The sequence below is a fragment of the Pelmatolapia mariae genome, linkage group LG1, assembly GCF_036321145.2.
Source record: "Pelmatolapia mariae isolate MD_Pm_ZW linkage group LG1, Pm_UMD_F_2, whole genome shotgun sequence".
NCBI lineage: Eukaryota > Metazoa > Chordata > Actinopteri > Cichliformes > Cichlidae > Pelmatolapia > Pelmatolapia mariae.
Window position 1 is genome coordinate 770,917 of NC_086227.1, and position 26,500 is coordinate 797,416.

Below are 26,500 nucleotides of genomic sequence, written 5' to 3' on the forward strand. Positions count from 1 at the left end.
CCTGTTGGTGCCTTCAGCCTTGAGTGGGACTGAAAAACCAACTCAGTGCTCTGTGGTTTTATCCTTCAGGAGGTGCGTGGGGTCGTGAGCAGCTGGAGGGATGCCACCAGGGCCGGAGACACATTGTTCCTGTCATACCAACCCCTTCATCCTGCTTTATGACTGATGCCTGCTTGACAGTTTGGAGATCTCATCGCCCAGGGCCTCAGGAACGTGATGACAGGACGCTGGCTTCGGCCACAGGTGAGACTCTGCAGAAGGCAAACAGCCTGAGAAACGCACAAGAATAGAAAACATCTAATAAAATGAAATTCCTCTGATTCCCAAAAGGATTAAAATGTTGCATAAACCTCTGCTGCCCTTAACTGTGACTCAGTCATCACTGAGAACCAGTGGGACTCTTCTAACAGACTCTATGTAATTATATATTTTTTATATATTTAGGAAATATTATTGTGTTTTTCTATGTTTAGTTTTCTTTGATCTTTTTAAACGTACTTTAAGAAGTTTGTATTCCAGTAAAAACAAGTGCAAAGTGGAGGCTTTTGTCATTTCCCATTTTATTTTCTATTCATGTGGATATAATACATTAGCAATGAAGTTATTGGTTAGTTTAGTTTGTTAATAACTGGACATGAATAACTTGAGTCTATTATGTACTACAGTACATTTCTAGCTAACGAAGCAGCTCGTTCTCTTTCTCTTAACGAAACTTCCTTTAAAGATCAAATCATTTCTGTGTGAACTTGAAAGAAAAGCAGATGTGAAATGTAAAAGTAGATCATAGTTATGAAAGTGTGACCTTATTTGACCTTGAAGAAGAGGTCAGAGGTCCAAAGTAATGTCATATTTAGATCCTCATACATCTTTGCCTGTATAAGTTCTTGTTGTTAGTGCGAGTGATGGCAGTGAGAAGTACTTCTATTTAGGAGACCCCCCCCACTTTACAGAGCCAAACAGTTGTACTGGGCAATTGATGTAAATATTGGAAACCACCTTTCAGGAACATAAATATTCAGCACTGTGTATTGTTATGTAATTCCTGATACTGGGAAGCCTACTGTAGGGTTTCTGTATGCCTGTGGCCACAGAGTGAATTACACAATGTTCCTGCGCTAGAATAAAAAGGATGGCATCAGATTTTGATGTTAGACCAATGAAAGCAGCACTTTCCCCAAAGTTAAGCTGTCAGTTGAAAAAATGCAGCGTGTAATAATCTGTCGTCTGTGTAATCCCTCAGAGTATGAACACGCCGTTCTGTCAGAGCTATGAATGGGTACATTGTGTCTCTATGGGAAGAAGCATTCCTATTGTTTGTAAAATCTGGTAAAAAGTCACAGCTTTTATTTACCCACCAGGACCAGCGCTGCTTAGAGCGCTCAGGTTTGGCTGTAAGATTCCTAAATAATTACAAAGGGATCGTTTTTGTATTTTTTGTGATAAGGCTTGGATTTCAGCCAACAGTCATTGCACAAGCCTATTGAAACCATAGGTCGAGCACATTCACTCAAGCACGGATTTGCATCCCCTAATTTGCCTTTGTTTGTTCTCGCTGGCACTTCCTCCTCTCCCACAAGGCAGCAGTAATTATCCAAGAGTGAAAGGGGCCCCAAGGAATGCCGGACGCTCCGCAGCCGACCGGAGCGCTGAGAGCAACACGTGTTTGTCACAGTGACTAACTGGTTTACACCCACACTTGTTGGAGGGGATAATCTAAAGTGAAATTAAGGAAATGACATCAAACAATGTTTACTCTTAAAGTTAGTGTGGACGTTTGTGGCCTGGAGAAGCGCTGCGAAGTGGGTTACTGGTTCTCTGAATAATACCCACTCAGCTCCAAGAGAGAGTTATCAAACACATGCAAAGTTACGTCATCTGGTTCATTTCTGTCATTTTTATTGGATTTTTTACTAAATATATTTGGATAAAAGCACTTTGAGTTGTAACATGCATGCAGGTGAAAGGTTATGACTCCTGGGAGCGGGACACCCACACTCAGGGAGACAGCAAACCACACAGTCGTGTCCTGAGTCCTCTACAGTTTCCTCCCCTGGTCTTTGTGTACATTCATAGCCAGCGTGCATCACTAGGTCAGCTAGTTTTTTCAAGTAAATTGTTAAAAAGTACTTTTCTGTGAAATCGCTGTGAATGAATATGTGGCAGTAGCTCTGTGTGTCTCCATGAGCCTCACACTGATAATCCTACAACTGACTTGCTGGAAGATTCTGGAAGAGTCTTCATTGACTGGTTTTGTAACCAGGTTAACCTCTGATGTTCCCTCTTACTGTCACGGTTTGGCAGGGCAAACCGTGGGGATGTAGGGAAGGAGGACGCAGGCACGGAGCTCTGTGTGCTTAGCAGTGCGTTTATTTACAGTGATGGAAAACCATGACAACAAATCCCCGTGCTCTCCCGACTCCCGTGACGTGTCCTCTTCCCAGTGCTAGTGTTCCTGTCTCCACTTCTCCGTGATGAGCACCTCGTGCTCGCTGTCCTCTCGTCTCCCCGCTACACCTGGGAACATAAGAGAGAGGCAGCCGTCAAACACGCCATAATGCAGCAGACTTAAACTAGGAGCTGGTCGAGAGACTAACGTGAAGCCACGCAATGATCCAGCGTCGGAGAAAGCTCCACCACACTCTCAAGTAGCTCCTCCGACGAGGCCTGATCAGCTGCAGGTGTGTCACGGTCTTCAGGTGTGGCCAGTCACCTGCCAGGGCCACACCCACACACACACCTACATACACATACAAGCAGGGAGAACGAGGGACAGCAATACAAAATACATATATTATAATACTAGTCCATAACTGCTCAGGGTCCTGGGTGGCTCAGACCCAGGACCCTGACACTCACTCAACTTCTTCTTTATTACTCAGTCCCATGAAGGTAAATCTGGGAGGACTGTGTGTCCTCTCCAGAGGCTACACGATCCTGGCACAGCGTACATGCACAGAGGTTCAGTACCAAGAACAATTGATTAAAGCAGCTGAACACGACAGCATTGTGACTCTCTGCTTTTGCTTTGCATCAGCATAACAGTGAACAGACAGTTTAATATATCTGCAAATAACAAAGTGATCTTTTACAGTTGGATGTTTTTGTAATGCGCTGTACTCAGATGGCTCTAAATCCCACGGGTCCTGAGGACACTTGGCCTTCATCATGTAATCTGTCAGACACAGCAGTAACTAAGTAAACTTGTAACTAAACATGTTTTTTTGTTGGGTGTTTGTCTCCATACGGGAGCACAGACTGCTGTGTATTATTTCCTAAACATGCTGCACATTGGAGAATCTCTGCAGCTTCAGTAGAAGGTTTCACTCAGACAGAGTAACAGGCTGCAATAATGCTGTGCCTGCGCTGGTGAAGGTCATCCTGGCTGAGAGGAGGGCTGGAACAGCGATGGGATTATCCCAGTGCGCCACCCTGCACACTAACCCAAATCTAATCTGACTCTCTCCTCATGCACTCAGCGCTTTTCAGCCGCTGCCGTCGTCTCGTTTCACTGCCGCTGTGCAACACAGAAGAGTGTTTTAGCACATATCCAGCTCCAAGTAGCTTTTACACCTCAGTCCTGACCAGCTTTGTCCCTTTGAGGAATTCACGAACTGTTTTCACACAGAAATGTCAGATTGTAGAGCAGAGCTGGCGACGAGGAGTGTAGCAGCTTTTCAAGGGGAAAGCTGAACTTGCAGGGTATGGTTTCCCCCCACGAGCATAATCGGCTTTTGTCATGTGATATTTGAATTTGATATCTTTTTACACAGAAACTCATCAAATAAAAGCACAAAGAAAAATACTAACAGTTCGTGGAGCTGCAGAGCGCAGCAGCTTGGATTGTGGAGCTGTAAGTCCTTTAAATGATTGCTGAGCAGTCCACACAAACATCACACACACACTGTCTGGGTAACTTAATAATAAATATATTGTCTTTTGTTCATTTTTGCCTAATACCTTATTACTCTCCCATTAGAGGCCTGTTTCTCATTGATGCCGTTGCTGACCCATCACAGGCAGAAAGCCATCCAGCCGTCCTGCTTTAACATTTCTGGGTCGTAGTGCAATCACCATAACTTGTTGGGATTACGGATGTGGGCCTCTCTCTCTCAGACTTGGCCCAGGTCTCGGAGAAAACTGCGAGTCAAGCTTCAGCATCCAGAAGTCACACAGGATAATTGTTTAATTTTGCAATTCTGGATTAAACATGCCCAATCTCATTGTGCTGTGGATTTTGTGCAATGCTGGGAATAGGGAATGGAAGGGGACAGATGGGACTCGCACATGATCCCTGTTGACCTCCTCCTCCTCCTTCCCTTCCTCCCCCTCCTCCTCTTCGTCATTTCTCTCCCCCGCCCTCCTCCCCTCACACACTCTCTGCCTAATCTGACTGGGGGAGGGAGGGAGGGCACCGGGCATTCGCCACCACCTCTCCCTATTTTCTGGCAGCGCCCAATTCGGCAGCAGAGCCAAAGCACGCAGGATATGGGTGAAAAAACAACTGATTTCTCTGTGAGGCTGGACTGAGAGCAACACAGCTCTCATGTCTCATCTGCAGAGAGCCTAGTTGGACTAGATTTACCGCTAATCCAGCATAAGAGAGCACGCAGAAACAAGCTGCCGGACTGTGCATCTTTCCTTTTTTCTCGTTTTGCTGAAAAGCCCGTTAGACGTTGAGTTCTGGCCTCTTTGAGGATGTGAGGATGCCATCTTTCTAGGCACTTGGAAAAAGAAGCCGCTTGTGCCGGACGTTCATGGCCAAATGTAGGGTGGTGGTGGCTGAGGAAAAGCAGTTCACGATGTCGGCCACTCAGGGCATGAACCGCAGCGGGGTCTACAACTACTTCCTCAACATGGTGGCCTATCAGGTGAGAGCTGGTGAGCAGCAGCACAGCTGGAGTCTGTTTGAGCCTTTTTCAGTGTCAGTTTAGTTTTTAATGCATTAAACTAAAGGAATTTACTCATGAGATGATTGTGTAGACTCACTGAAGTGCTTTTATTCAATCAGTTAGATTCACTGTAGCTTTTTCCAGTTAAGAGTTTTCTGCAGCTGTATTTTTAAAAAGTAGAAGGACAGTAATGTAGAAATAATCAGTTACAGGATGCAGAAACATATTAATGCGTAAGGAGCTTTTTAATGTTGTTGCTGGTCCCAGGTCAGCATTGGACATATATTGTACAGATGCTATAGAAATGTGTAAATATTACACTGGACAATAACTATGAGCCAGCGCTGTTAAACAATAGCTTTTTAAAAAAATGCAGACTGACTGTTTGCAGTGCTGGCATCCTGCTGCAGCAGTGCACTCTCTCACTGCAGGCTGCATGGCTGGATGTTTGATTTTACTCACCAGTGACAATGGGCCTCATCGCAGTGTTGAGACGGAGCCTGAGATTGTTCATTTGCTCAGCAGTATAGAACTAAAGAAGAGTTTGTCTTCGGTTTAGTAATGTGCAACATGATGCTCTGAACATTCTGCATCATTTGCCTTTAATTTGCTCTCCATTAGTAAAAGGTGATTTCCTTTTGGATTTTGGATTTGAAGCTGTATTTGGCCTGTTTATCATAGAACCACAGACCTGTTGAAAGCGGTCGTGTTTCCATACTTCCATACTTTACTTAACGTCCAAACGCTCCCAGTGGGGGGCAGGTCTGAGGCGCAGCCAGACCAGGTTATGCTGGTGGGATATGTGCAGAATGAGGTTTTGGCATTATCAGTCTGAAATAAGCAAGAGCTTTGCTAAGAACACATCACATTAATAGCAGCTTACATTAGCTTATGGGGCTTTCATGAATATGCATTTATCCATGTTATGTGGACGTGTGCACCCACAGCATGACGGATTGTGCACTGGTAGAAACCTGGAAGGTCCCGCTTCTCTTTAGCTCTGCTTGATTTTCAGGTCACTTTCCTCCTTTTCTACACTTCATAAATGACCTTCAGGCCAGGATCAGCTGTATTTCTAGATTGTTTTTATGTAGGTTGTTTTATTTCTTGGTTTGCATGCGTGGTAGAATTTTAACCTGGATCTGTGCAACAATGAACTGTGTTCATGACAGCGCTCCTGAACCTGTGCAGCAAGAATACTGAAAGGAAAAGAGTTCATATTACTCTTATATAAGATATGTTTCAGGGAGTCCCAGTAAAGTCCAGTTGTCCCAGTTTGTGTTCGGGAGACAGAGACCCTCTCTGCTTTTGATAAAGCATATAGTTAGGGACAGGTCAGGTGACCCTGAGCCATTCGCTAGCTTTGCTGCTGTGTATGCAGGGACATTTCCCATGATTCAGTGTTTGAAAGGGGAGTTCTTCTTCCCCATAGGGGACTGTCTTATCATTGGGGTTCTTTCTTTTCTGTAAAATCTAAAGTCCTGTCAGATCCATGTTGTACAGTTGGAGCTTTATAAGTGATGGAGGCTTAAAGGCGCTCAGCATTAGATTTCAAACTGTGCACACGGGTTTCTGTGGATTCTGTAAAGCTTTAATGTTCTGCAGGATAGTTCATGTAGTTCTTTACGTTATCACACTGAGAAATGTTCTGTTGTTGAACAATTTGCCTTTTCACAAAGCAGCGAAACCCTTCCCACCACCATGTTGCTCTTCCATTAAGGTGAAGCCCGCAAACCTTAATGGATGAAAATAAAATGCAAAGGACATATTATAAGAAATATACATAAATTAAAATACATAAAGTTGACAGAGGTCCTTTTGCGATACAAAGTGAAAGGCAGATGTGGGTCAGGATTAGCACGTAGCTTTCTGAATACTTGGAAAGGTGCAGATGAGATCGTCATCATGTAGAAGTAACACGCTGAGTGACTCCTGTGTTTCTGAAATAATATTCTTACATTTGTGATTTGACAGGACAATCTGGCTCATTTATGCAAACGTCCATGAATACTCGAATGAAGACTCCGTCTGTATCTCACAAACTCCTCCACGCTTAGTCTTCACTCTGTACCTAACAGTCTGTGGTCTGACCTGAATATGCTGTGTGACCCACTCTTTTATTTGGCTGTTTTTAAATGAAAGTGATTATTCATGTTTTTGCTGGGTTTAATCTCCATGGCCCAACTTTGCTCTGTGACCAGTAATCCTGCATTATGAACCTTAAACTAGGCCACAGGGAGGACACCTGGCTGTCTGTAAGGTGGCTCAACTTATAAATCTTTTTTATAAATTATATAAAGTTTCCCTTTTGTTTATGTGTAGTTTTCTTTATTCCATCAGAAACATCTGCGCTTCTTTATTATGAAGAGTTCTGGTTTGTTCAGAATGCAAAAAAGGAGAATTTACAATATTTCAGCTTCATCTGATGCATTTATGGTTTCTCCTGCTCTGCATGCTGAGAGATGGCTTTTAGGTGTTCAGTTTACAAAGTAGTTTATTTTGTGATTATCGAGTGACTTGGAGTTATTACAGTATCTCCATGCTTCTCTTTGGGCCGTCAGACCATCAGTCAGAGTGCAGATAAAAGCACTCTGACTGATGAAGCACTGAAGAAGAAAACCTGAGTGGCAGTTCTCTGGGTGAAAGTGTGTTGCTGGTGTCAGAGGTCAGAGGGCAATGGTCAGACTGCTTTGACATTGAGGCAGCAGTAACCACCTGTTACAACCACGGCATGTAGAAGAACGTCCTTGAATGTACGATGTTAAACTTTGAAGCAAGTGGGCTGCAGCAGCAGAAGTCCACATTGGGTGGCTCTCCTGTCAGCTTTGAACAGAAAACTGCAGCTACAGTTCACACAGAAGACTGGAAGTATGCTGCCCGCTCTGATAGCATGAATTTCTGCTGTAACATTCAGATGTCAGGGTCAGAAACAACAGGACAGCATAGATCCATGCTGTGTGGCATCACTAGCTTCAGGCTGCTGGTGGTTTAATAGTGCGGGGGATATTGTCTCGGCACCCTTCGGGTCCATTAGCAGCAGCATTGTTAAAACACCACGGCCTGCCTGGGTAGTGCTGCTGACCTTTATTACCACAGTGTACCCATGGAGTAGAGGTGGTCATCTACTAATCAGAAGGTTGGGGGTTCAATCCCTGGCTGCTGGAGAAGATACTCACCTCGTTGCTCTCTGATTCATCCATCGCAGTGTGAAGGTTAGAAACCACAAAGGAAAGAGAGATAAAAGTGCTTGTGGGTGGGCGAATGAGGCAAGTCGTACAAAGTGCTTTGAATGCTCAGAGTAGAAGAGCTCTGTATACGAACCAGTCCATTTACCATTCTGTGACGGCTGCTCAGAGCAGGACAGCACACCACATCACGACGGGCTCACTGGGCTCCACAGTTAAAACCTTTATGATGTGGTGGGATGGGAGATTCAAGTCATAGGTGTGAATCCCAAAATCTGCAGCAAACAGACATATGTACGTGTTAATAGATACATATATTGTAATATAGACCAAAATCTATCTTAGAATTATAGAATCCTAATAAAGCACATATTTCTTCTTTAAGATTGAAAGTAATCTGCAAAAATAGAAAAGGTAGCACCAACAAACAGAAACTGTTCCCCACAAAAATGACCAGAGCAACATCACTGGCTGACTGATTTGCAGCCATGTGAGCAGTCAGTGCATAATGGAAACCCATTCTTCAGCTGGGAGGGATATCAGGAGATATACGCTCCATTTAATCGTCTTTCATCAAATCATTTTTCAGCCACTGAACAAGATTAAACATCTATTTTGATGCAGTCTTCCCCTCAATGAGAAGATGTTGGATAATCTTCTCTGCATTATGTATCAGATTAAGACGTGCACGTGATGAGTGATAATACATCTGGATTTACTCCTTCAGTATTTAGTGCATGTGTTCATAAATCATATAGTGCAGTTCCAGTGCCTGTAAATATGCACACAGTTCACAAAGCAAAGCAGAGAAATACAATGACATCTACAATATGAAACTACACAGTTACTACAGACAGACTGCAGAGGCTGCTGAAGCACATAAGCAGATGAGCCTGCAGGTTTCTCCTCTAGGTTTAGTTCAGGATCAGTGGCTTACATTCAGTCACCCACAGCTCTGATTGATGAGAATCAGAACCAGCCAGATGCCAGTGGACTCATTAATCTGCCATCAGTGTGAGACTGGGACTTTTAAATTCTTCAGACAGCTTTGCTTTTAATACTTGGATTGTGCAGATGCAGTGTTTATGATTTTCAATCCTCCGGGTCCCTGTACCAGCAGCACACATTGTCCTGTAGAGGTCTGCTGCTCACCAAAAGCTCTCCAGAGATGTGGAACAGCATCTGTGGAGACCAGAAAGTCCTCATCCATGCATCGATAGTAAACTCTGCTTAACTTAAACTTAACGATACAGCACGATTCAACACTGCAGTGCCCACTACAGAAAGTCTTCAACTTTCAATGAGTACTAAAGCAGTTTGAAACTACTCCAAATACCCGTAAAGTAATTTAGAGCTTAAGGATCAAGAGTTCTCCTGTTGTTGAAAGGCAACAAATTTATGGAGCTCATAGTAGTTCATGATTTTCATTTTTCAGCACTCTGGACTGAATATCAGTGCACATCATTTCTACTCTGCTGTCTGACCTCATGCATCACCCACGACCGTCAGATGCTCTTTTGACTCAAGAGATGCTGTGTGCCAGAAATGACCACATGCCAAAGATTTTATTTTTCTAACTTTATCTCCACTTGTTGCAGCACGCAGTGTAGTTTTTACTAACATATTACACGTTTCAAATCAAGTGAAGTGGGATTTTGGTGAAATACTGTTCACATCTTCTCAGCTGTCCCTGTGTGTGACAGGTGTAACAGAAATATGTCCGTGTGCTGTTCGGATGCTGAGCTGCCTCGCTCTTCTCCTCCTCAGATATGCTGCTGCTGTGGGCCGGCTCCCTGCTCGCTCTGCTGTGCCTTCTGCCCTCCGGTCAAATCCTCCACCAGCACGCGGGTCATGTACACGCTTTTTCACATAATGAGTTGTGCGGTCTCCTGCCTCATGCTGTCCCGCACGGTCTCCGAGCTCGTCAGGGAAAATGTGAGTGTTTGCTCAGTTGTTCAATATGTTACCGGTGCGCTTTATACAGTGCAGCTATTCTGACTTCATACACAAACTCCACAGTCATGAGTGAATTCAAACCCCAATGAACAATGTGAGAAACATTAAATAAAATCATGCAGAATAATAACTACTAAACATTATTATTCTGTACGTAGTTCTGCAAATAACTGCTGCAGGTAAGAGTTTCAAGAACAAAAGAATAAATAAACCAAATTATTTCTCTTATATTGCAGAGCTGTGTGAATTTAATGTGTAGATGAAAATACACTGAATGGTCAGTCAGTGTGGATAAGCACCATTCTGTTTCCATCTCTGATGTCATCATTAATGTGACGTGTCACTTCAGGTGCCTTTCTTCAACGTGGTGTGTGACCAGGCGCACGGCGGGGGCCACTGTGAGATGTTGGTGGGCTACTCTGCGGTCTATCGAGTCTGCTTCGGCACTTCCTCTTTCTACCTGATGATGGCGATGTTCCTCATTGACGTGAAGTCCAGTCAGGACTTCAGAGCACTCATACACAACGGGTCAGTGTGAAGTGTTACACATGAGCCTTTTTCCACATTTCAGCACCAACATGTTACAATGAGTGACAAGAAGATACACGTACAGACTGTTAGAGGTTGATTGATTGGTAGTTCACCAATCAATCAATCAATCAATCAATCAATCAATCAATCAATCAATCAATCAATCAATCAATCAATCAATCAATCAATCAGTGTAATGCAGGTATGTTAACTGCAGTTGAAGGGCTGCTTCTAGCTATTTGTAGGAGTCTTCCCAATCTGGGCCTAAAAGTAAAATACCGTAGGTGTGTCCAAACAACCCTACACTTTACAGAAGTGTAAAATATAAATAATCAATTTCAACAATAAAAATCTAGTCTGACCTTCAGCATTTGGGTTTTCAGGGCTCAATATGCATCTAAATGGAAAGTCCTTCAGCCTGATACTCAAATATTTGTAGGCTGATCGATTAAGTCTACTCAGAGGGTTGAAACTAATATGTGAGTCTGACATCTGGCAAACATTTATTATCAGTCTCTTAGCTGAGAGCTAGGTTTGACTTCAGAGCCAAAGCATGGCATCATCTGCATACGGGTGCATGTTAGCTGTAAACATATTCGTCTCAACATAATTAGTAAAAACTGAAAATAAAACAGGGCCTAAAATTGAATCTGACTCCTGCCTGTCTGTAAAACAATAACAACATCATTTTCTCTGCCTAAGAGCAGGTCACAGCCAACAACATCAGATGCTTAACCAGTCTGGACTGGATTTAAAGTTTCCTGTCAAAGTGGTCAAAAATGCTGGTTTTTACTGGCAAAGCTGCTGTGTTTATACTATGAGGCAGTCCAAGGCCAAAATTAGTTTATTTCAGACTCATGAGGAGAACGTTTGGATATCAGGTGTTTAAATCTGAAAGGTCACTGCTGTTTAATAAGTGGAGAACATGGGTTTGTTTCCAGATTTCAGGGATGATATTAATCTGGAGGAGCCTGACCAGTTTTTACAAACCATAAAGTTATTTCACACAGTTTTTGGTTTACTACATAAAACATGTTCATTCATAGTTTTGATGCCTTCAGTGAGACTCTATGATGTAAACAGTCGTGACCATAAAGAAAAAACAGTAAATGAGAAGGTGTGTCCAAACGTTTAAATGGTAGTGTATGCGTATTTTATACATATTATTCTATCTATTTACACTATACATAATACATACATCTCTATATACATATTAATATAAATACACACTATAGGAATATGTCCTAACTACCTACAGACAGCAGGTTAGAAATGAGAAATTAAGCATCTTGTGAAGGTTGTGAGCAGGGACAGAAGATGATGTGTCATGTGACCTGTGCAGGTCTTGTAAAGAAGGCAGGTTGGAGTCAATCATGTTTCAGTTAAAAATACTCAAGAAAATATTCAGTTTTTACATTTTTTAATGTTTTCTTATTCACATTGACAATGAAAAGCATAACGCAGGATATTATTGTAACACTGTTATGCAAGTGCAGCAGATCTTACCTAAATGTGCACCGCCTGCTTTTATGTGATTTCCTTGAATATTTAAATGAGACTTTAGGAGTGTTTCCTTTAAATACTCCAGTCTGTTTTCAGCGTACCTACTGAGAGCCGCTGCTCTAATTAAAGCTCTTTGTTGTTGCACTTTCCATTGCAGTGCAGTCGATTATAGCTGTGACGTAGCTCGGATTAGGATTTGACAGACTGGATTGCTGCTTCTGTCTGGTATAAATAAACTCACAGGAGTCTTAGCAGTAGCACAGTGAAAGGTTACAGCTCTTACAGTGACCTGCAGAGCACCGAGTACCCTCGTTCTTAAAGACCAGACGCAGACACATAAACAGTGTTTGCACGGAGGAAAAACTTACTGCTCAGCAACGTGCGCCTCCCTCTTTGGGAGTCTTGTTGAATAAAGTATTTATCTGAATGTATGAGGCCACTAAAGTCAGTACAATGAATTTCATTTCTAAGGAAACGTGAGCAGCACACAAGCATTTTAAAATCCTGCACAGAGACATTCAGTTTGTAGCTGGAAGAAAATCCAATAACATAAAACATGTAATGTTCATGTTGGTAGCAGATGCTGTAAATCTTTACAACAGCAGCTTGTTTATGCTGATTCTGATTATTAGTTCAAAAACACACCACAGTGAATATATTTTCATTCCACATCAGATGAATAAAGTAAGTTTGCCCAAACAAGCAGGTTTGGAGCTCAGACGTCTGCAAAAGTTTTTCAGATGCTGCTGTTTCTTTTCTTAGTATCAGAAATGAGTGGGTTTGTAGGTTCAATAGAGAAGTAATACAGCACTTGTAAATGAGTAGAAATTACAAAATTGTTGGAAAAAAGCTTTTATATTGAAGGTTTTAAAAACCCCAAAAACTAACAGTTCCTTTTTTCTTTCTTTTTTCAGCTTCTGGTTCCTTAAGTTCATCACACTGCTGGGAATGTGCACTGCTGCCTTCTTCATCCCAACAGAGTCCTTCCTACATGGTGAGAAACTTTTCTATCAGGCTTTTCATTGGAAACAAATCCATCCTGAGAGCAGATATGACCTTCCTTCTAAACCCTTCTAGGGGGCAGCAGAGATCTGCTCCTGAGCACTAACGAAGCCCTGCAGGGGCCATAAATCTCTGCAGCTCGCTTTCACTTTGTTTGGGGACAATAAATATGCTGAAACAAGTTTGAGATCACAGCCAGTTTATTATATACAGGTTGTCTTGTTTTTCCTTTCCTGTTATCTGCTTCCGCTGTCATCTTGAAATAAATCACTGGATCATGGCGCTTCTCTCTCTCTTCTCTGCCTCAGCTTGGCATTATGTTGGTGTGGTGGGAGGATTCGCCTTCATCTTGATTCAGCTCATCCTCATCACAGCGTTTGCACATACCTGGAACAAGAACTGGTAAGACTAAGACTGTCCTACAGAATCACCTAGTGTGTGATTTTATGTTGTGAAATGAACAAGAGGAACTCGTAGCTGTGTGGAATCACTCGTTTTACAATCATCCAAAACAAGGACACACTTACTCCGTCTGTGGGGATCTTGATGGTGATAAAAAGTATATCATTAACTTTGTGTTGCTTGTGTTTTGCTGACATCATAATGCGTCTTTGCACTATGAAGCTTTATGAAAAAATGATTCATGACCTGGAGCACATGCAGCACCTTTGGGATGCCTCGGTGCTGGACGAGAGCGAATCCCTGCAGTCCGATTAAACATCTGGTGGAAAGACTGAATCCAGAGGAGGAGCGCCACATGGTGTTGGAATGACATGTTTTCATTGTTTCACAGTGAACACATATTTTTGGTTTTCAGCATAACACAAGTCCTTCACAAAATACCAATGAAACAATACAATCACATCTATTTATTTCTGTAATCTGCATATTTACGTGAGAAATGGAAACATTTTGGATAAAGCTTATAAATTTGGTGATGTGCAGCATATACTGCTTTATCATCAATGTGCATCATTTCCAAACTGAACATAGTGTTGTGTTATTTAAGACAAACCACTGCACTCATATACAGTTGGACTTGTCAGACCTGTAGCATCCATCTCTTCTTATGTCCGGTTTCTGGGTCCTTTGCAGCTTCTTCCAGCCTCGTGTGAAGCCAGTGCTGATGATTCATTTCTGTCCTGCAGAATAACTGAAATCAGACTGATTCAGCACCAGCTAAGTAAAACAGAGCGCTGCTTCTGTTTTATTTGCTTTTTCTGCGGGTGAAACTTGTGACAAACAGCAACCATACGTCTGTCTTCAGACGTCTGGAGTAGTTGAAACCAAAAGTATTCAGTTTGCTGTCGTCAAAGAAAATCATCCAGACCTCAAATATTCAGGAAAAGAAGGACGTGTTCATGAATTTTGAACAGTTTCCGAGTGACCGGAGAACCGACGTACTAAGAAATAATAATTCTGTTGGCTCTTCTATCCTCTCTGCATCCTTTCTGTCATGTCCTCATTTATCCGTCCAGACGTATCCCAGATGTTATTTACTGTATCCAGCTGTTGCGGCTGCCTTTGTCATCAGGCTCAGCAACCTCTGAACTCTGATGAGTTGTAGCCACGACAGCTAAGAGGATTTATTCATTCAGGCCTTTTCTGAGGCCACTGCAGACAGGCAGAAAAGTCTCTTTCTCTCTTTACAATGACGTGGAGTTTTCATTCACCACTGTCAGAAACATTACCAAATATTCTTTGGTTCACAGCTGCAGCACCTGGCAGATTTCTCTTTGCATCATCAAGCTGACTCCAGTGTTATTCTCACTGTCCTCTCACTCCTTGACCTCACCACTGTGAGTCCTAAATACCCGACTGACTCAGTGACTGTGTGAGATATTGGACCAGTGCCCTCACTCATTTCAAATCCCATCTTAATAACAATAACAGTCACACATTTGATTTATAGGTGCCTGTATAAAAACCCCAAGGTCACCTTGTGTTGGTACAGCAAATTAAAAACATGTACACAAGTAAACGAGAATCAAATAAACACATAAAACTACACAAACTAATGAAGGTAACGACAGACTGAGACCGTGTTATAATGAAGGCTCTGAAACCTTTTCCATAGAAAATCACATTCACTTCTAAACAGAACTTTAGGTTTACTCTCAGCTACATGCTAAACATGCTAAACATCTTCATGTCAATATTCAGAGTAGGCTGTATACATGCATTCTGTCTTCCAGTTGTTTTCCAGTTGTGTGAGTTTAAATCTCCATAAGAAGAGATTGAACCACTAACCGCAGGGTTCTACCAGAAGCCCATGAGGATGGCAAGGAGAGCAAACATCACTGTACATTTCATTTATCCACAGTTCATGTATATGATGCAGATGTGCAGACTAAGAGATTCATCTTTAATGTTTATGACGGTCCCAGCTGGTGTTATTAATGGCTCAAAGCCCAGCTCTGCTGTGGTAAGCTTACAGTTCAGGTGTGTTCAGTCAAAACAACACAGATCTGTTGTTTTTAGTGTTAACAGGTGAAACAACAGGGCTGGAATAAACTCTCAGTTAAAAATGAAGCCTGATGTAATAATTGGATGCCACTTTCACACCAGCTTCCTTGTCTCGCCCAACTCAAAGTGGAATAATCACTCGTGTAGTGGAACACCGTCACACTTGAATATGAGTCGAGCTCTGACGATCGTCTGTCCTTTCAGGTTGACTGGAGCAGCAGAAAACAAGCGCTGGTACCTGGCAGTGATGTGCGCCACCCTGTTCTTCTACACCATTGCCACTATGGCCTTCACCTTCATGTACAAGTACTACACCCACCCCATTGCCTGCCACTTCAACAAAGTCCTGCTGTGGATCAACCTGGGACTCTGTGGTCTCATGTCCTTCATTGCCGTCACACCGTGTGTGAAACAGAGTGAGTCGATGAAACGCGCTCACGGCAACAAATCTCCAAATAACACTTAGTCCACATCCAGCTGTGCAAACATACACCTGTTGAGCAGAGAGCTGATGTAAGCTAACATTATCTGCTTCTCCCGTTAAACCAGACGTGCTTTGTCTACACATGTCTGGGCTTCAGGATTAAACACAGGCCTGTACTTTCAGACAAGTACAGGGAATGGTATTGGTACTTTACTTGAGTATTTACATTTTGTGAGAGTTTATGGACTCTAGGAATACACATCAAGACTTTTAACTCCACTGCATTTATGACACAGCGTGAGGTACTGTAGTGTGCATGTGTACTGTGCAAATCTGTAGTCGGGTAAAAAATCTTTATATTCTATATTTATGAAAATATTTATAAAAGAAAAAAAGAGGAAAAATAGACACTATATGGAGGACAGCCACATCCTGTTCATTGTGCTGGGACAGCAGTAGCATTGCCAGGTTTGATGGTTCTTTATAGCTGTTTGAAGTGCTGAGCTGAAGGTTTCTTCCTCGAGATGAAAAATAATCATGGCCAGACTTTTCAGGACTCCCCTTTGAGAACTTTTGTACCACCCTCTGTCTTTCTCTCTGTCTACAGAACAGCCTCGGTCTGGGCTCCTTCAGGCCTCCATCATCAGCTGTTATGTCATGTACCTCACGTTCTCTGCGCTGTCCAGCCGTCCACCAGAGAAAGGTAAATAATCAAACGCAGAGCAGAAACGCAGAGATCGCTCGGCTGAGACACTGACACAGAAACGTGGAGTTTCCCCTTACATGCCGATTAAAAGAGAAACATGTGCAACAAGTTCCCACACATGCACCCGGATCTCTTCATGCTTTTTTCTTCAGAGCTGCGATCGATCAATGTTGTTGGATTAAATGACACCTGTGTAACATGATGAGGGTTATAAGGGTTGACTTCCTGCAGCGTTTCTCTGCATAACTGTGATGTAGGGATTGAAACAATGCACAAATTTAAAAGCTGAAAGTGTAACAATCACAGAGGAAGATAACCCAAATGCAGGACAAAGACAGGAAGTGCAAGATTCAGTACAAATAATCCATCTTCAAAATAAAAAAAGGAAGTAACTAAGACAGAGTAATGTACAGAGACATGGAGGCAGACGAGGCCTGACAGCTAAGGTAAAGCTTAGTCCAACTATTATCTTGCCCTATACCAGGATGTAACCCTAACACATACACATACTCCTCTATAATTTGCCTTTCCTTTTTCCCAGTGACTCACCTGTTGGCTCCAGGTAAAACAAAGACCCTTCACATAATGGAGACATTAGAGCAGCAGCTTATCACACGACCCAAGTCTTATCCAGGCTTTACATCTAAATGTGTCTAAATCATACATGGATGCTTTGACAATACTGGCTGGCTGGTAGAGTCGTTATACTTCCAAACACAGGATGAACAGCAAAGTGCAGGGCGATGTAAAACAGGCGGCAGGAACCAAGGAACCAAAGTACCAGTGCATCCCTCATTAAGTGTAGCAGTTTGATGTTTTTAGTCCATTTTTGCTACTTCTGGACTCGTTTGGTTAAATCCAGTGTGTTTTTAGTCAAAGGTAAAACATCAATAAAGTCAACATGGGTTCATGATTTGAATCTAAATAGCTGTTATTTTACACAAACATTGGAGAAATCTACTTTGAAATTTGTTTGTGTTGCTATTTTATGCTCTTATTCCATAAAAGCCATAAAGTTGCATCATAACTTCAACAGACTGCATGATGTCACCCACGGTTTAAGAACTCCAGTCTTTGAAGTCTAAATTTTAGCGTTAATGTCATCGCCACCTTGTTTTTAGGTGCCAGAAATGAGAATTTATTCAACAAGAGGGTGTAGTTCAACCCTGACAGGTGATGCTAACAAGCCTGCGAGGGAAGTGTTTATTGATTGTATGATCGGAGAGCAAGGTTTGTGGACATGCTGTCCCAGAGAGCCTTCAGTTAGCAGCATGATTGTCTACAGTCCATATTAGCTGCACTGACGCTTAGCAAACACATAGGGGCTATAGCTGCCTATAGCTGTGAAACCAGTGAGTTATTCAAAACTTTACTCTCTGTACAATTATCACAAAGTATAAAGGCAAAGGCATGTTTTCATGCTGAGGCTCTGTTGCAGCCACCTTTGAGTCATCGTCTGAAGAACCGCCATTGTTGGTGCTTTGCCATAATCTGGCATACACTTGCAGTCCTGGATGGACTCTCGCTACTTTCTGTTGCCGTTTAAACACATTAAATGTCAGAACTCTAATAGAATAAAACATTTGAAATAGATCTCTAAAAAGCCTTAGTGGGGATCAAGAAATCTAGTATATAAATCAAGTATATTAAGTGCAGTATGACTAAACACTGTGGTAACCCCAACCCTCACTGAAGGCCCAGCAGAAACGTTCCACATCTGTTTTCTAACTGAAGATTTAAGGTCACTCAGCAGACTGTGAGCTGTGTCATGTTTGAAAATGTTCTCTGTAATCGGCTGTTATGCACACGGACACACTATAGGTGTGTTTGTGTGTGTAGGAGAGGTGTGTGAGAGCTCGGAGGCACTCGGGCAGCTCGGGACGTTGCAGCAACATGTTGAGAAAATATGCACTCTGAGTTTGTTATAAAAACAGCTTTTCAACACAGACTGGGAACCACACACAGACACACACACATCCTTACACACTGTAATAGTTAATACTCACTTACTGTGGCTGAGTTTCCTTTAATTCATGGATTCTTCACCTGTCATGGAAACGTCCCCAGAAGGGAAGTGTGTGTGTGTGTGTGGGGGGGGGTCTTGTTACTCTCTTCTTCGGTCTTTGTTTGAGTTGTGTGTTCCCGGAAGGCTTATTCTGCTCTATGAGCTCACCGTGACACACACAAAGTAATGTTTCTGAGAGAAAGAATTAGTGACTGAAAAGACACAACTCAGAGCGGGAGACATGCTCTCGCTGCTTTGGCGACTCCTGATCTGAGTGCACTCGTTTGTCTGTCTTTGTGGGGCCCAGGTCTGGAGTTCACACCTCCAGCAGTGTTAGAGAGACTTGACATCAGTAAGAGTAGAAACATCTATGCATTTGACATTTTGTACAACGTCAGTGATGAGAAGCAGCTTAAAGTGTGGACAGTGTTCACATATGAAAGCTTCAGCAGAGATTATATACAGCAGCTATGACACAGTGTTTGTCCTGCATGTGGCACCTTGGCCCTGTTTTGTTGTTGCATTAATAAAAACCAAGACTGCAGCAGGAAGTATGAGACATTTATTTGTTTCATTTGCTCAGCTGACAATGTTGAACAGAAGAAAAGAGAATGAATTTAGTTAGAAAGCTGTTACTCACACGGACTTTGTTACCATTGTCAGTGTTTCTATCTGACCATACAAACAGTGATTTATAAAAAACACAAATGCAACAAGAGAATAAACCTTTGTTTAAATCTATAAACCGAACTTTGGCAAGACCCTTACTAACACTATGAATACACCAGTAAAAATGATAATAACCACACAACAAAAACAATAAAAAAGAGTAGAAGTAAAACTGTTAAAAGCTTTAAAAAATGTTACATTTAAAGTAAAATAGTAAAAACAAACATAACAACTGGCACAGATAAACAGGAATGTCTTTGGTTTTATTTATTCTGATAATGTTGATAATGTTAAAGCACCATATAATGTGATTTATTACACTGTTTCAGCAGCTTGGAGGTAAAAGCAGGTTTAGGGTATCGAGGACGTACTGAACAGAGCGTGCAGAGACTTTGAAACAAGCGTTAAAGTTTAACAACCTTTTGAAACTAAATGGAAACTAATGCAAGAACCAACAACAGTCTCTGTGAAGCTTATTTTGGTCACAGTAACGTTGTTTTCAGCTCTGCCCCACCTGAGTGTAATCGTTCAGGTAGAAATATGGTTCAGAAATTTTATGCCAGGCAACCAAAATGTCAGTTTCTGAATTTTGGTCAGCGTTGCTGTTAGTGTTAGCGGCATCACTCCTGGGAAAGAGGGTGTCGGTACTAACGGCATCAGTTTCACTGTTATTGGGATTAGACTCGTCATTACTGTTAGAATTAATGGAATTGTTGCCATGGTGATGTTCTGTTTGCAGCTCAGCTTTTCGAATGCGATTCAAGTATCCTTCACAGAGTTTCTTTACTTTTTCTTCTGCTATATTTTTGAGCTCCTCTTTCAAGTGGTTGCTCACCTCCTCTGAAAGAAGTTCTTCGTACACCCATCTGTAGTATGACGGGCACCCCGAGGACTTGATGTTCTTGTTGAACCGTCTCATAACACAAATGGGTTTCCAAAATTCGTAGATATTCCAAATAATGAAAAGCACACTCAAAACAACAAAGCCAATGTCCTAAAAGGGAAAACAGGAAAATGTTAAAACTTATTTATCTGTATGTAACATGAAATGCACAACTGCCAAAGATATCTGTGAATATATATCTAAATCTATATAAATACATCTGTATGGTAGAGCTGTTAGAGAAAGGCATTTTATTTTATTTACTTACCACTGACTCATTCTTATATGTAGCTTTGGTGTGCTTTTCCTCATTTGTCAGATTCTCCTTACAAGCGATTCCTCTGTGGTTTCTACCAATGTTTGTTATCAGACAGATGTACCAGTCACCCTCCAGCAGAACAGCGCCTGCCCAAATGCCAGTCAGAAAGAGATATTTGGCCAAAAAAAAGCCAAAAAGCTGCATGTAATTACCACAACTACAATGGCGCTGATAATAAATTGTCTTTTTGTAGAAAGACTCAATTAAGGTGACTAAACAACTGAGGATTAAAGGTGGGAGAGCCATGAAGACTGCACCAGTTATATGTGAATCTGGATCGCAGGAACAAACATAGTCCATGTCTAATAAGTACTGAAGGATGAAGAAAGTGACTATGAGCAGGATAATGCTCACAGCCTTAGTTAAGGATGAAAAAAGTTTTTGAAGAAGCTCGACATGGTGAGTCATGCTTGCTGAAAAATGTAAGTCAAAAACTCTTGATGTAGAAGAACAGTTCAGCTTTGCGTACTGCTAACGTGAGAGTGTTTTTCAGACGATAACAGAGGGATTTTATTGTGTCTGTGTCGGTTTTTAGGTGGGTGGGTTACAACTCGCACTTTTATACTTTCACTTTTGATATCTGTAGTCTATGAAAACATAATATATTCTATGTTTTACACAGAATGCAGATAGTTTCATGTCATTATTTAGTAATATAATTTAAACCCAAGAATACTTTTCATCACTGCCTCTGCAAATTTGAACCATTGGGTCTGTTATGAAAGCACATGGCAGCTAGTCTATGTGTCTCTGCTGAATCCAGAGAGAGGGATTTCTATTAACTGCCTACCCTTCCTATTCATTGTTGTAAGTGTATGACAAAATAATTAAGCATTCATTTCTAAGTTTGATAAACTTAGAGAGACTCCATTCGCACGACTAACATGCTGAGGATAAAAGGAGGCACAGCCATGAAAACTGCATCATTTACATGTAAACCCGGACTGCATGAGCAAAAATAATCCATGTCAAATACGTATTGCACAACGAGGAAGAGGGTTATGAGCAGGATGATGCTCACGGCTTTTGATAAGAGTGAACTAAAATTTTGCAGAATTTCCACGTGGTGTGCCATGACAGCTGCAAAATATTACAGCAAAACTCTCAAAGCAGTTTCATCAAATTCTTTCTTGCAGCTTTGCTTTCTGCTAAAACCACAGGAAATATTCTGCATTTAGCGCCTGTGAGAACACTGCTGAACAGCGTTCTCAGAGGCCCGCTGCTACAACGTGCCAGCCCTCTACCCCAGCATGGGGGTCTAGTCCTTCTTTCGTTGGTGAGCTACTCCCCCCTCTCAGAACACACAGTGCAGATTGGCAGAAGTCATTTTTTACGGTTTTATTTAAACCGCAGTTTAAACATCAAAGTGTGTGAAAGCGAGAGCGGGAACCACAGGTTATGAAAACAAGCTGGGACAGGTGCCAACAGGTTCTGCTTCATTTCTTAGTTACTCTGATTTGGATACAACAACACCTTAGACTCAGACAAAGAGAACTGTAATAACTGCAAACCGTCCTTTTTACTGTTCAACAATAACAAAACAAAACATTTACTTTACATAAATAATTCTCCTAACAGATCAAACATCTGGCCACATAATTTGTGGAACAATTTATAACAAAATTATTTTAAATACACAAAATGACATCACCATATGGCACGGTGTTTTAATTCCTGTGCATAAATATGCTTATTTATTCTTGATATTGCTGCAGTTACTTAATGTCACCAGATTGGTCATGTGATCCTCTGGACAAATGAGAGTTTAGAGAAGAAAAGTTTTGTGAAGGCCGGCTAACAGCAGCTAACAACAGAAAAGCTGAAGATGTTCAGCAAATGAGCGTCACCGACTCCTCGACTTCATCATTGTTGTGAGCAAGAGTGAGCAGATGTGCACAGCTGAGGTAAACAGCAGCCTGACAGGCTACACTGCAGATCAACGCTGGCCAGGGTTCTTGGTCCTACAGCGGCCACCGTAGCTAAGGATTAGAATTAGAATAGAATTCATGTCTATTGTCATTGCACACGTCACAAATACAAGGCAACGAAATGCAGTTTGCATCCATCCACAAACTGCTTTAGCAATAATATAGATATATTACAGAATATGGATCTATTATAGGTATGGTACAATGTACACGGTATGAAGGTATGTTATGAATATACTATAACTATAAGTATGTACAGGCTACAGCTGTAGTGAGTGTACAGGCTATGTTAGGTTATACATATGGTTAAAAATATGGAAACTATACAGATTTTAGATACACAATTGCAAGTATTAATAAGCAGTTATATACAGTTGTAAACAGTTGTAGAATTATAATTATCGTATTTTACAGCATGATTGTCTGTACAGCATTTACAGTAGTGCAGTTAAGCTAAGTGAAATATGTGGATAATTTCTACAGAGGTTATATAAAGTGCTAGTGGCTGTGAGTGGTGGTTCAGTCCATGTTATTATTGTGTTTATTTAAAATCAGTACACAATAGATCGAGTCTTTGAAAAGATGTCATATTTTAATATTTAGTCAGTCACTGTGCTCACTGTGTTGGAGGAACTGTGACCGTATCATTTCCTCAGGGATTAATAAAGTATTCTGATCATAAAGATTTAACCACATTTTTTTGCTAAAACAGACTCTCTTATTTATTGTTTTTGAATATAAATTGTGATATTGCCACTATAAACTTATTTAAACTGACAGTAACAACAATAAAGACAACTAACACTGACACCTGAAAACAACAACAACACTTGGACATAACACAAAGCCCAGTTTCATCTTCTGAAACTGTCAGTGTTCAGCCATTCATACATTATATAAACCAGCGTTTGAGTTTCCTGGTGTGATGCGATGGTAAAACTTAGCATGCTGTGTTATGTTTGTGTCAGTTGTGTACCAGGGCATGAACATGACCGTCTGTTACCCCAGCGTGGGACAAGATGGCATCCAGAAAGAAGGCAACGCTGTGGCCATAATTGGAGCTGCCATCATGTACTGCTGTGTGCTCTTTGCATGGTGAGTAAACTCTTCATCTTTAGACAGAGTGCGTATCTGCATGATACAAAGAAGTGACTGAAAATGTCCTGTAAGCGTGCATTGCATTTTACATCACAGCCACATATCTGTGCTGGGCCAACAAACGTGTTGATGTCTAATTTCCCTCCAGTAATGAAGCTTCCTACCTGGCAGAGGTGTTCGGGCCATTTTGGATGATCAAAGTTTACCGCTATGAGTTCCAGAAAGCTACATGCTGCTTCTGCTGCCCTGAAGAAGAAGAAGGTGTGTACTAAAACACTTAACCTGGTTTCATTTGGTCCTTATGCTACATTTGACCATTTAAAAACTCTTCTTGCAACTAAATTAACTCCCTTAAAACTGAGGATTTAAAGGTAAGAGGTTGGTATCAACTTGTGTCAGTCTTTAACAAGAAGTGTGCAAATTTAAACTCTATGTTGAAGCACTTGCAGTTCTTCTAAAGACCAGCTCGATCCAGGATCAACAACAGCACCAGCAGACTTCTGAAACTGACACCTGACGTTGTCCCGCTGATGGGCTCTGGAGATTTATTGAGTTTAAATACAAAAGCTGCAACCATTGTTAGCCAATCCTTACACTTGATGACACAAATGTTACAGCTGAATCATGTTTTCCACTTGTTTACTAAATGCAGATTATGGTAGGCCAGGTGGTTCTTTGCCATGTTTGAACCATGCTCACTGTGACTCAGTGCTCTCTCTTATAAATGATTTTGTGTGCAGAAGAAAAAAACACCTTTGCTGTTGTGTAATCCTAACTATGCCTCACAGTTGATGCTACAGTGATGGTTCTGCAGTAACCAGCATACCACTTGTAATCTTCCAGCTGAAGAAGACTTTGCGATTGATGACGAGAACAAAGGCTGTCAGAAGGTTATTCACAACGAGACGCAGAGGGTGGCTTACAGCTACTTCTTCTTTCATTTTGTCTTCTTCCTGGCCTCGCTGTACGTCATGATGACCCTCACTAACTGGTTCAGGTTAGTAAGTGACAGTTCTAGACATTGTTCTCATACATATATATTTTACATTTCTGAGATGTTTCTTTTGTAATCTGTGCCGTCTTCTCCCCAGTTACGAGTCAGCAGTGCTGGAGACCACTTTCACCCACGGCAGCTGGTCTACCTTCTGGGTGAAGATGTCGTCCTGCTGGGCCTGTGTGATCCTCTACCTCTGGCTCCTGCTGGGCCCTTTGTGCAGCTGTCAGAACGAATCCAGACCTCGCCGCTCGCGCATCAAACGCCGCTCGACGTCATCCCGCCATGTCACCGTCAGTGTCTGACACTCAGGAAGTAGCCTGGCAGGAGGGAAGTCGACATCTTTCAGAGTGGACAAGAGGTCAGGTGTCGGAGGGCCTCCCCGTGTTGCCCAGCAGGAGGAAATTTCGAGGCGTGGAGGTCACTGGGGTCAGGGGTCAAAGACTCACGGTGTTGTGAGAGAAACCCACGGGTGGTGCCCCTGCTGACATGTGAAGAACTGGGCACAGGCCTGATGTCACAGGCCTGACACCCTAAACCACTAACAAAGACGTAACTGTGGTTTAGAAGCACATTACAATATGAATTGCCAAAGGGATCAGAAGTGAACTCTCACTCAGTATACTGGGAATCGCAGTAAGAGGGTAGGTGTAAAGATTTTGAATGTTTAATTTTAGTATTTTTATTATTTTTGCAGTATGTAGACACTTAAAATTGTAACAGAGAACACTGTTTATGTATTTGCTAGATTACTATTTCAGAGGCGCATGTCCCTAACATTTAAAACTTTTTCATGTATATCAAATAAAGAATTTGCCCTAAAGCACAGAGCCTTTTTAGCCCTCTGACAAATAATTGAGGGTTATGGAGCATGAACAAATCTTTCAAATCCTGCAAAAACACAAACAGTTTAAAAACTACCTATAAAGCAACACGTTTTCCTACCGACACATTTACAGTTCAATCTGTGCAGTAACTTTGAATCTTTTTGTACATCTAAACTCTCTCCTCCGCATACAACTGCAAACCTGAAAAAAAGGTCACATTACACATAACTACACTTGACCCACTCATCTTTCATCTAAAATAATGTTATAATTTAGTTTTAATGTTTTCATGCATACATACAAACAAGCATAATCCAGTCATCTTGAAAGAAAGAAAAATGCACGAGACTGGCTCCATAAAAAACAACAGACCCATGTGAAAATCTTCAAATTTACATCATTAATAACTAACCTTTTATCTTTTATTATCCAATTTTTAATTAAAATTTACATTTTATTAAACCTTGATCTCTCCTAATTCCGCTCAGTGAAGTAGACCTGGCTCCTTGCTAACAAAGTTTGCTAGCATTAGTTGATAACTTAGGATGTAGATAGTGATGGTGGAGACACCAAACGTAACTTTCGATACACGCCTTTTACGCTCATAAAAGTAGACGTCCATGTCTGAGAGTGAAAACGATGTAGACGCTCCACAAACATGCCTCGATGTCTTTAGTGGTCGGTGCAGGGCGTAACTGCTATAGCAGTAGCATAGCAGTAATCAGCTCCTTCATTGTGAGGCCAGTTACCACTTCCTGATGTGTGTGGTTGCCAGTCCAACATGAGGGATTCTCCTGTCTCGGTTCACCAGATGGTAGCTGCAAACACACCCTAAAAAACCCGTTCTTTTTAGCTTAACATCTTGATTAGAAATCGCTAACGCATTAGCCTAGCCTAGCTTTTCCCCATGCTGCAAGTTGTAAAGGTAAGCTAAAGCCAGTAAACTTCTGGCTTTAGTTTGTTAATGCACAGACACAAAAGTGTTGGTGATCTTCTCAATAAACGTGTCAAAACGAATCCATCCAGCACAGAATGTGAGCTTTATTTCATGTAGCGCTAACGAAACCAGAAAATGTACAAACAACATCAGTTTATTCTTTTAATTCATTCATAGC

At 41.6% G+C, this 26,500-nt stretch overlaps 1 protein-coding gene across 2 annotated transcripts; it reads left to right on the forward strand.

The window, feature by feature from the left end:
• The first annotated feature begins 80 nt into the window (after positions 1 to 80).
• On the forward strand, positions 81 to 26,402 carry serinc4 (serine incorporator 4). 2 transcript variants are annotated; one of them, XM_063469523.1, is made up of 11 exons: positions 81 to 243; positions 9,842 to 10,009; positions 10,380 to 10,558; positions 12,979 to 13,058; positions 13,375 to 13,468; positions 15,737 to 15,948; positions 16,564 to 16,659; positions 23,435 to 23,561; positions 23,713 to 23,825; positions 24,408 to 24,561; positions 24,656 to 26,402. In XM_063469523.1, exons 1-11 carry the CDS (start codon positions 217 to 219, stop codon positions 24,861 to 24,863), a joined length of 1,458 nt encoding a protein of 485 aa, XP_063325593.1. In that variant the 5' UTR covers positions 81 to 216; the 3' UTR covers positions 24,864 to 26,402. The 2 variants fall into 2 exon arrangements, with proteins under 2 accessions (XP_063325593.1, XP_063325587.1); XM_063469517.1 differs by lacking the exon at positions 81 to 243 and adding an exon at positions 4,414 to 4,868.
• The last annotated feature ends 98 nt before the right edge of the window (positions 26,403 to 26,500 follow it).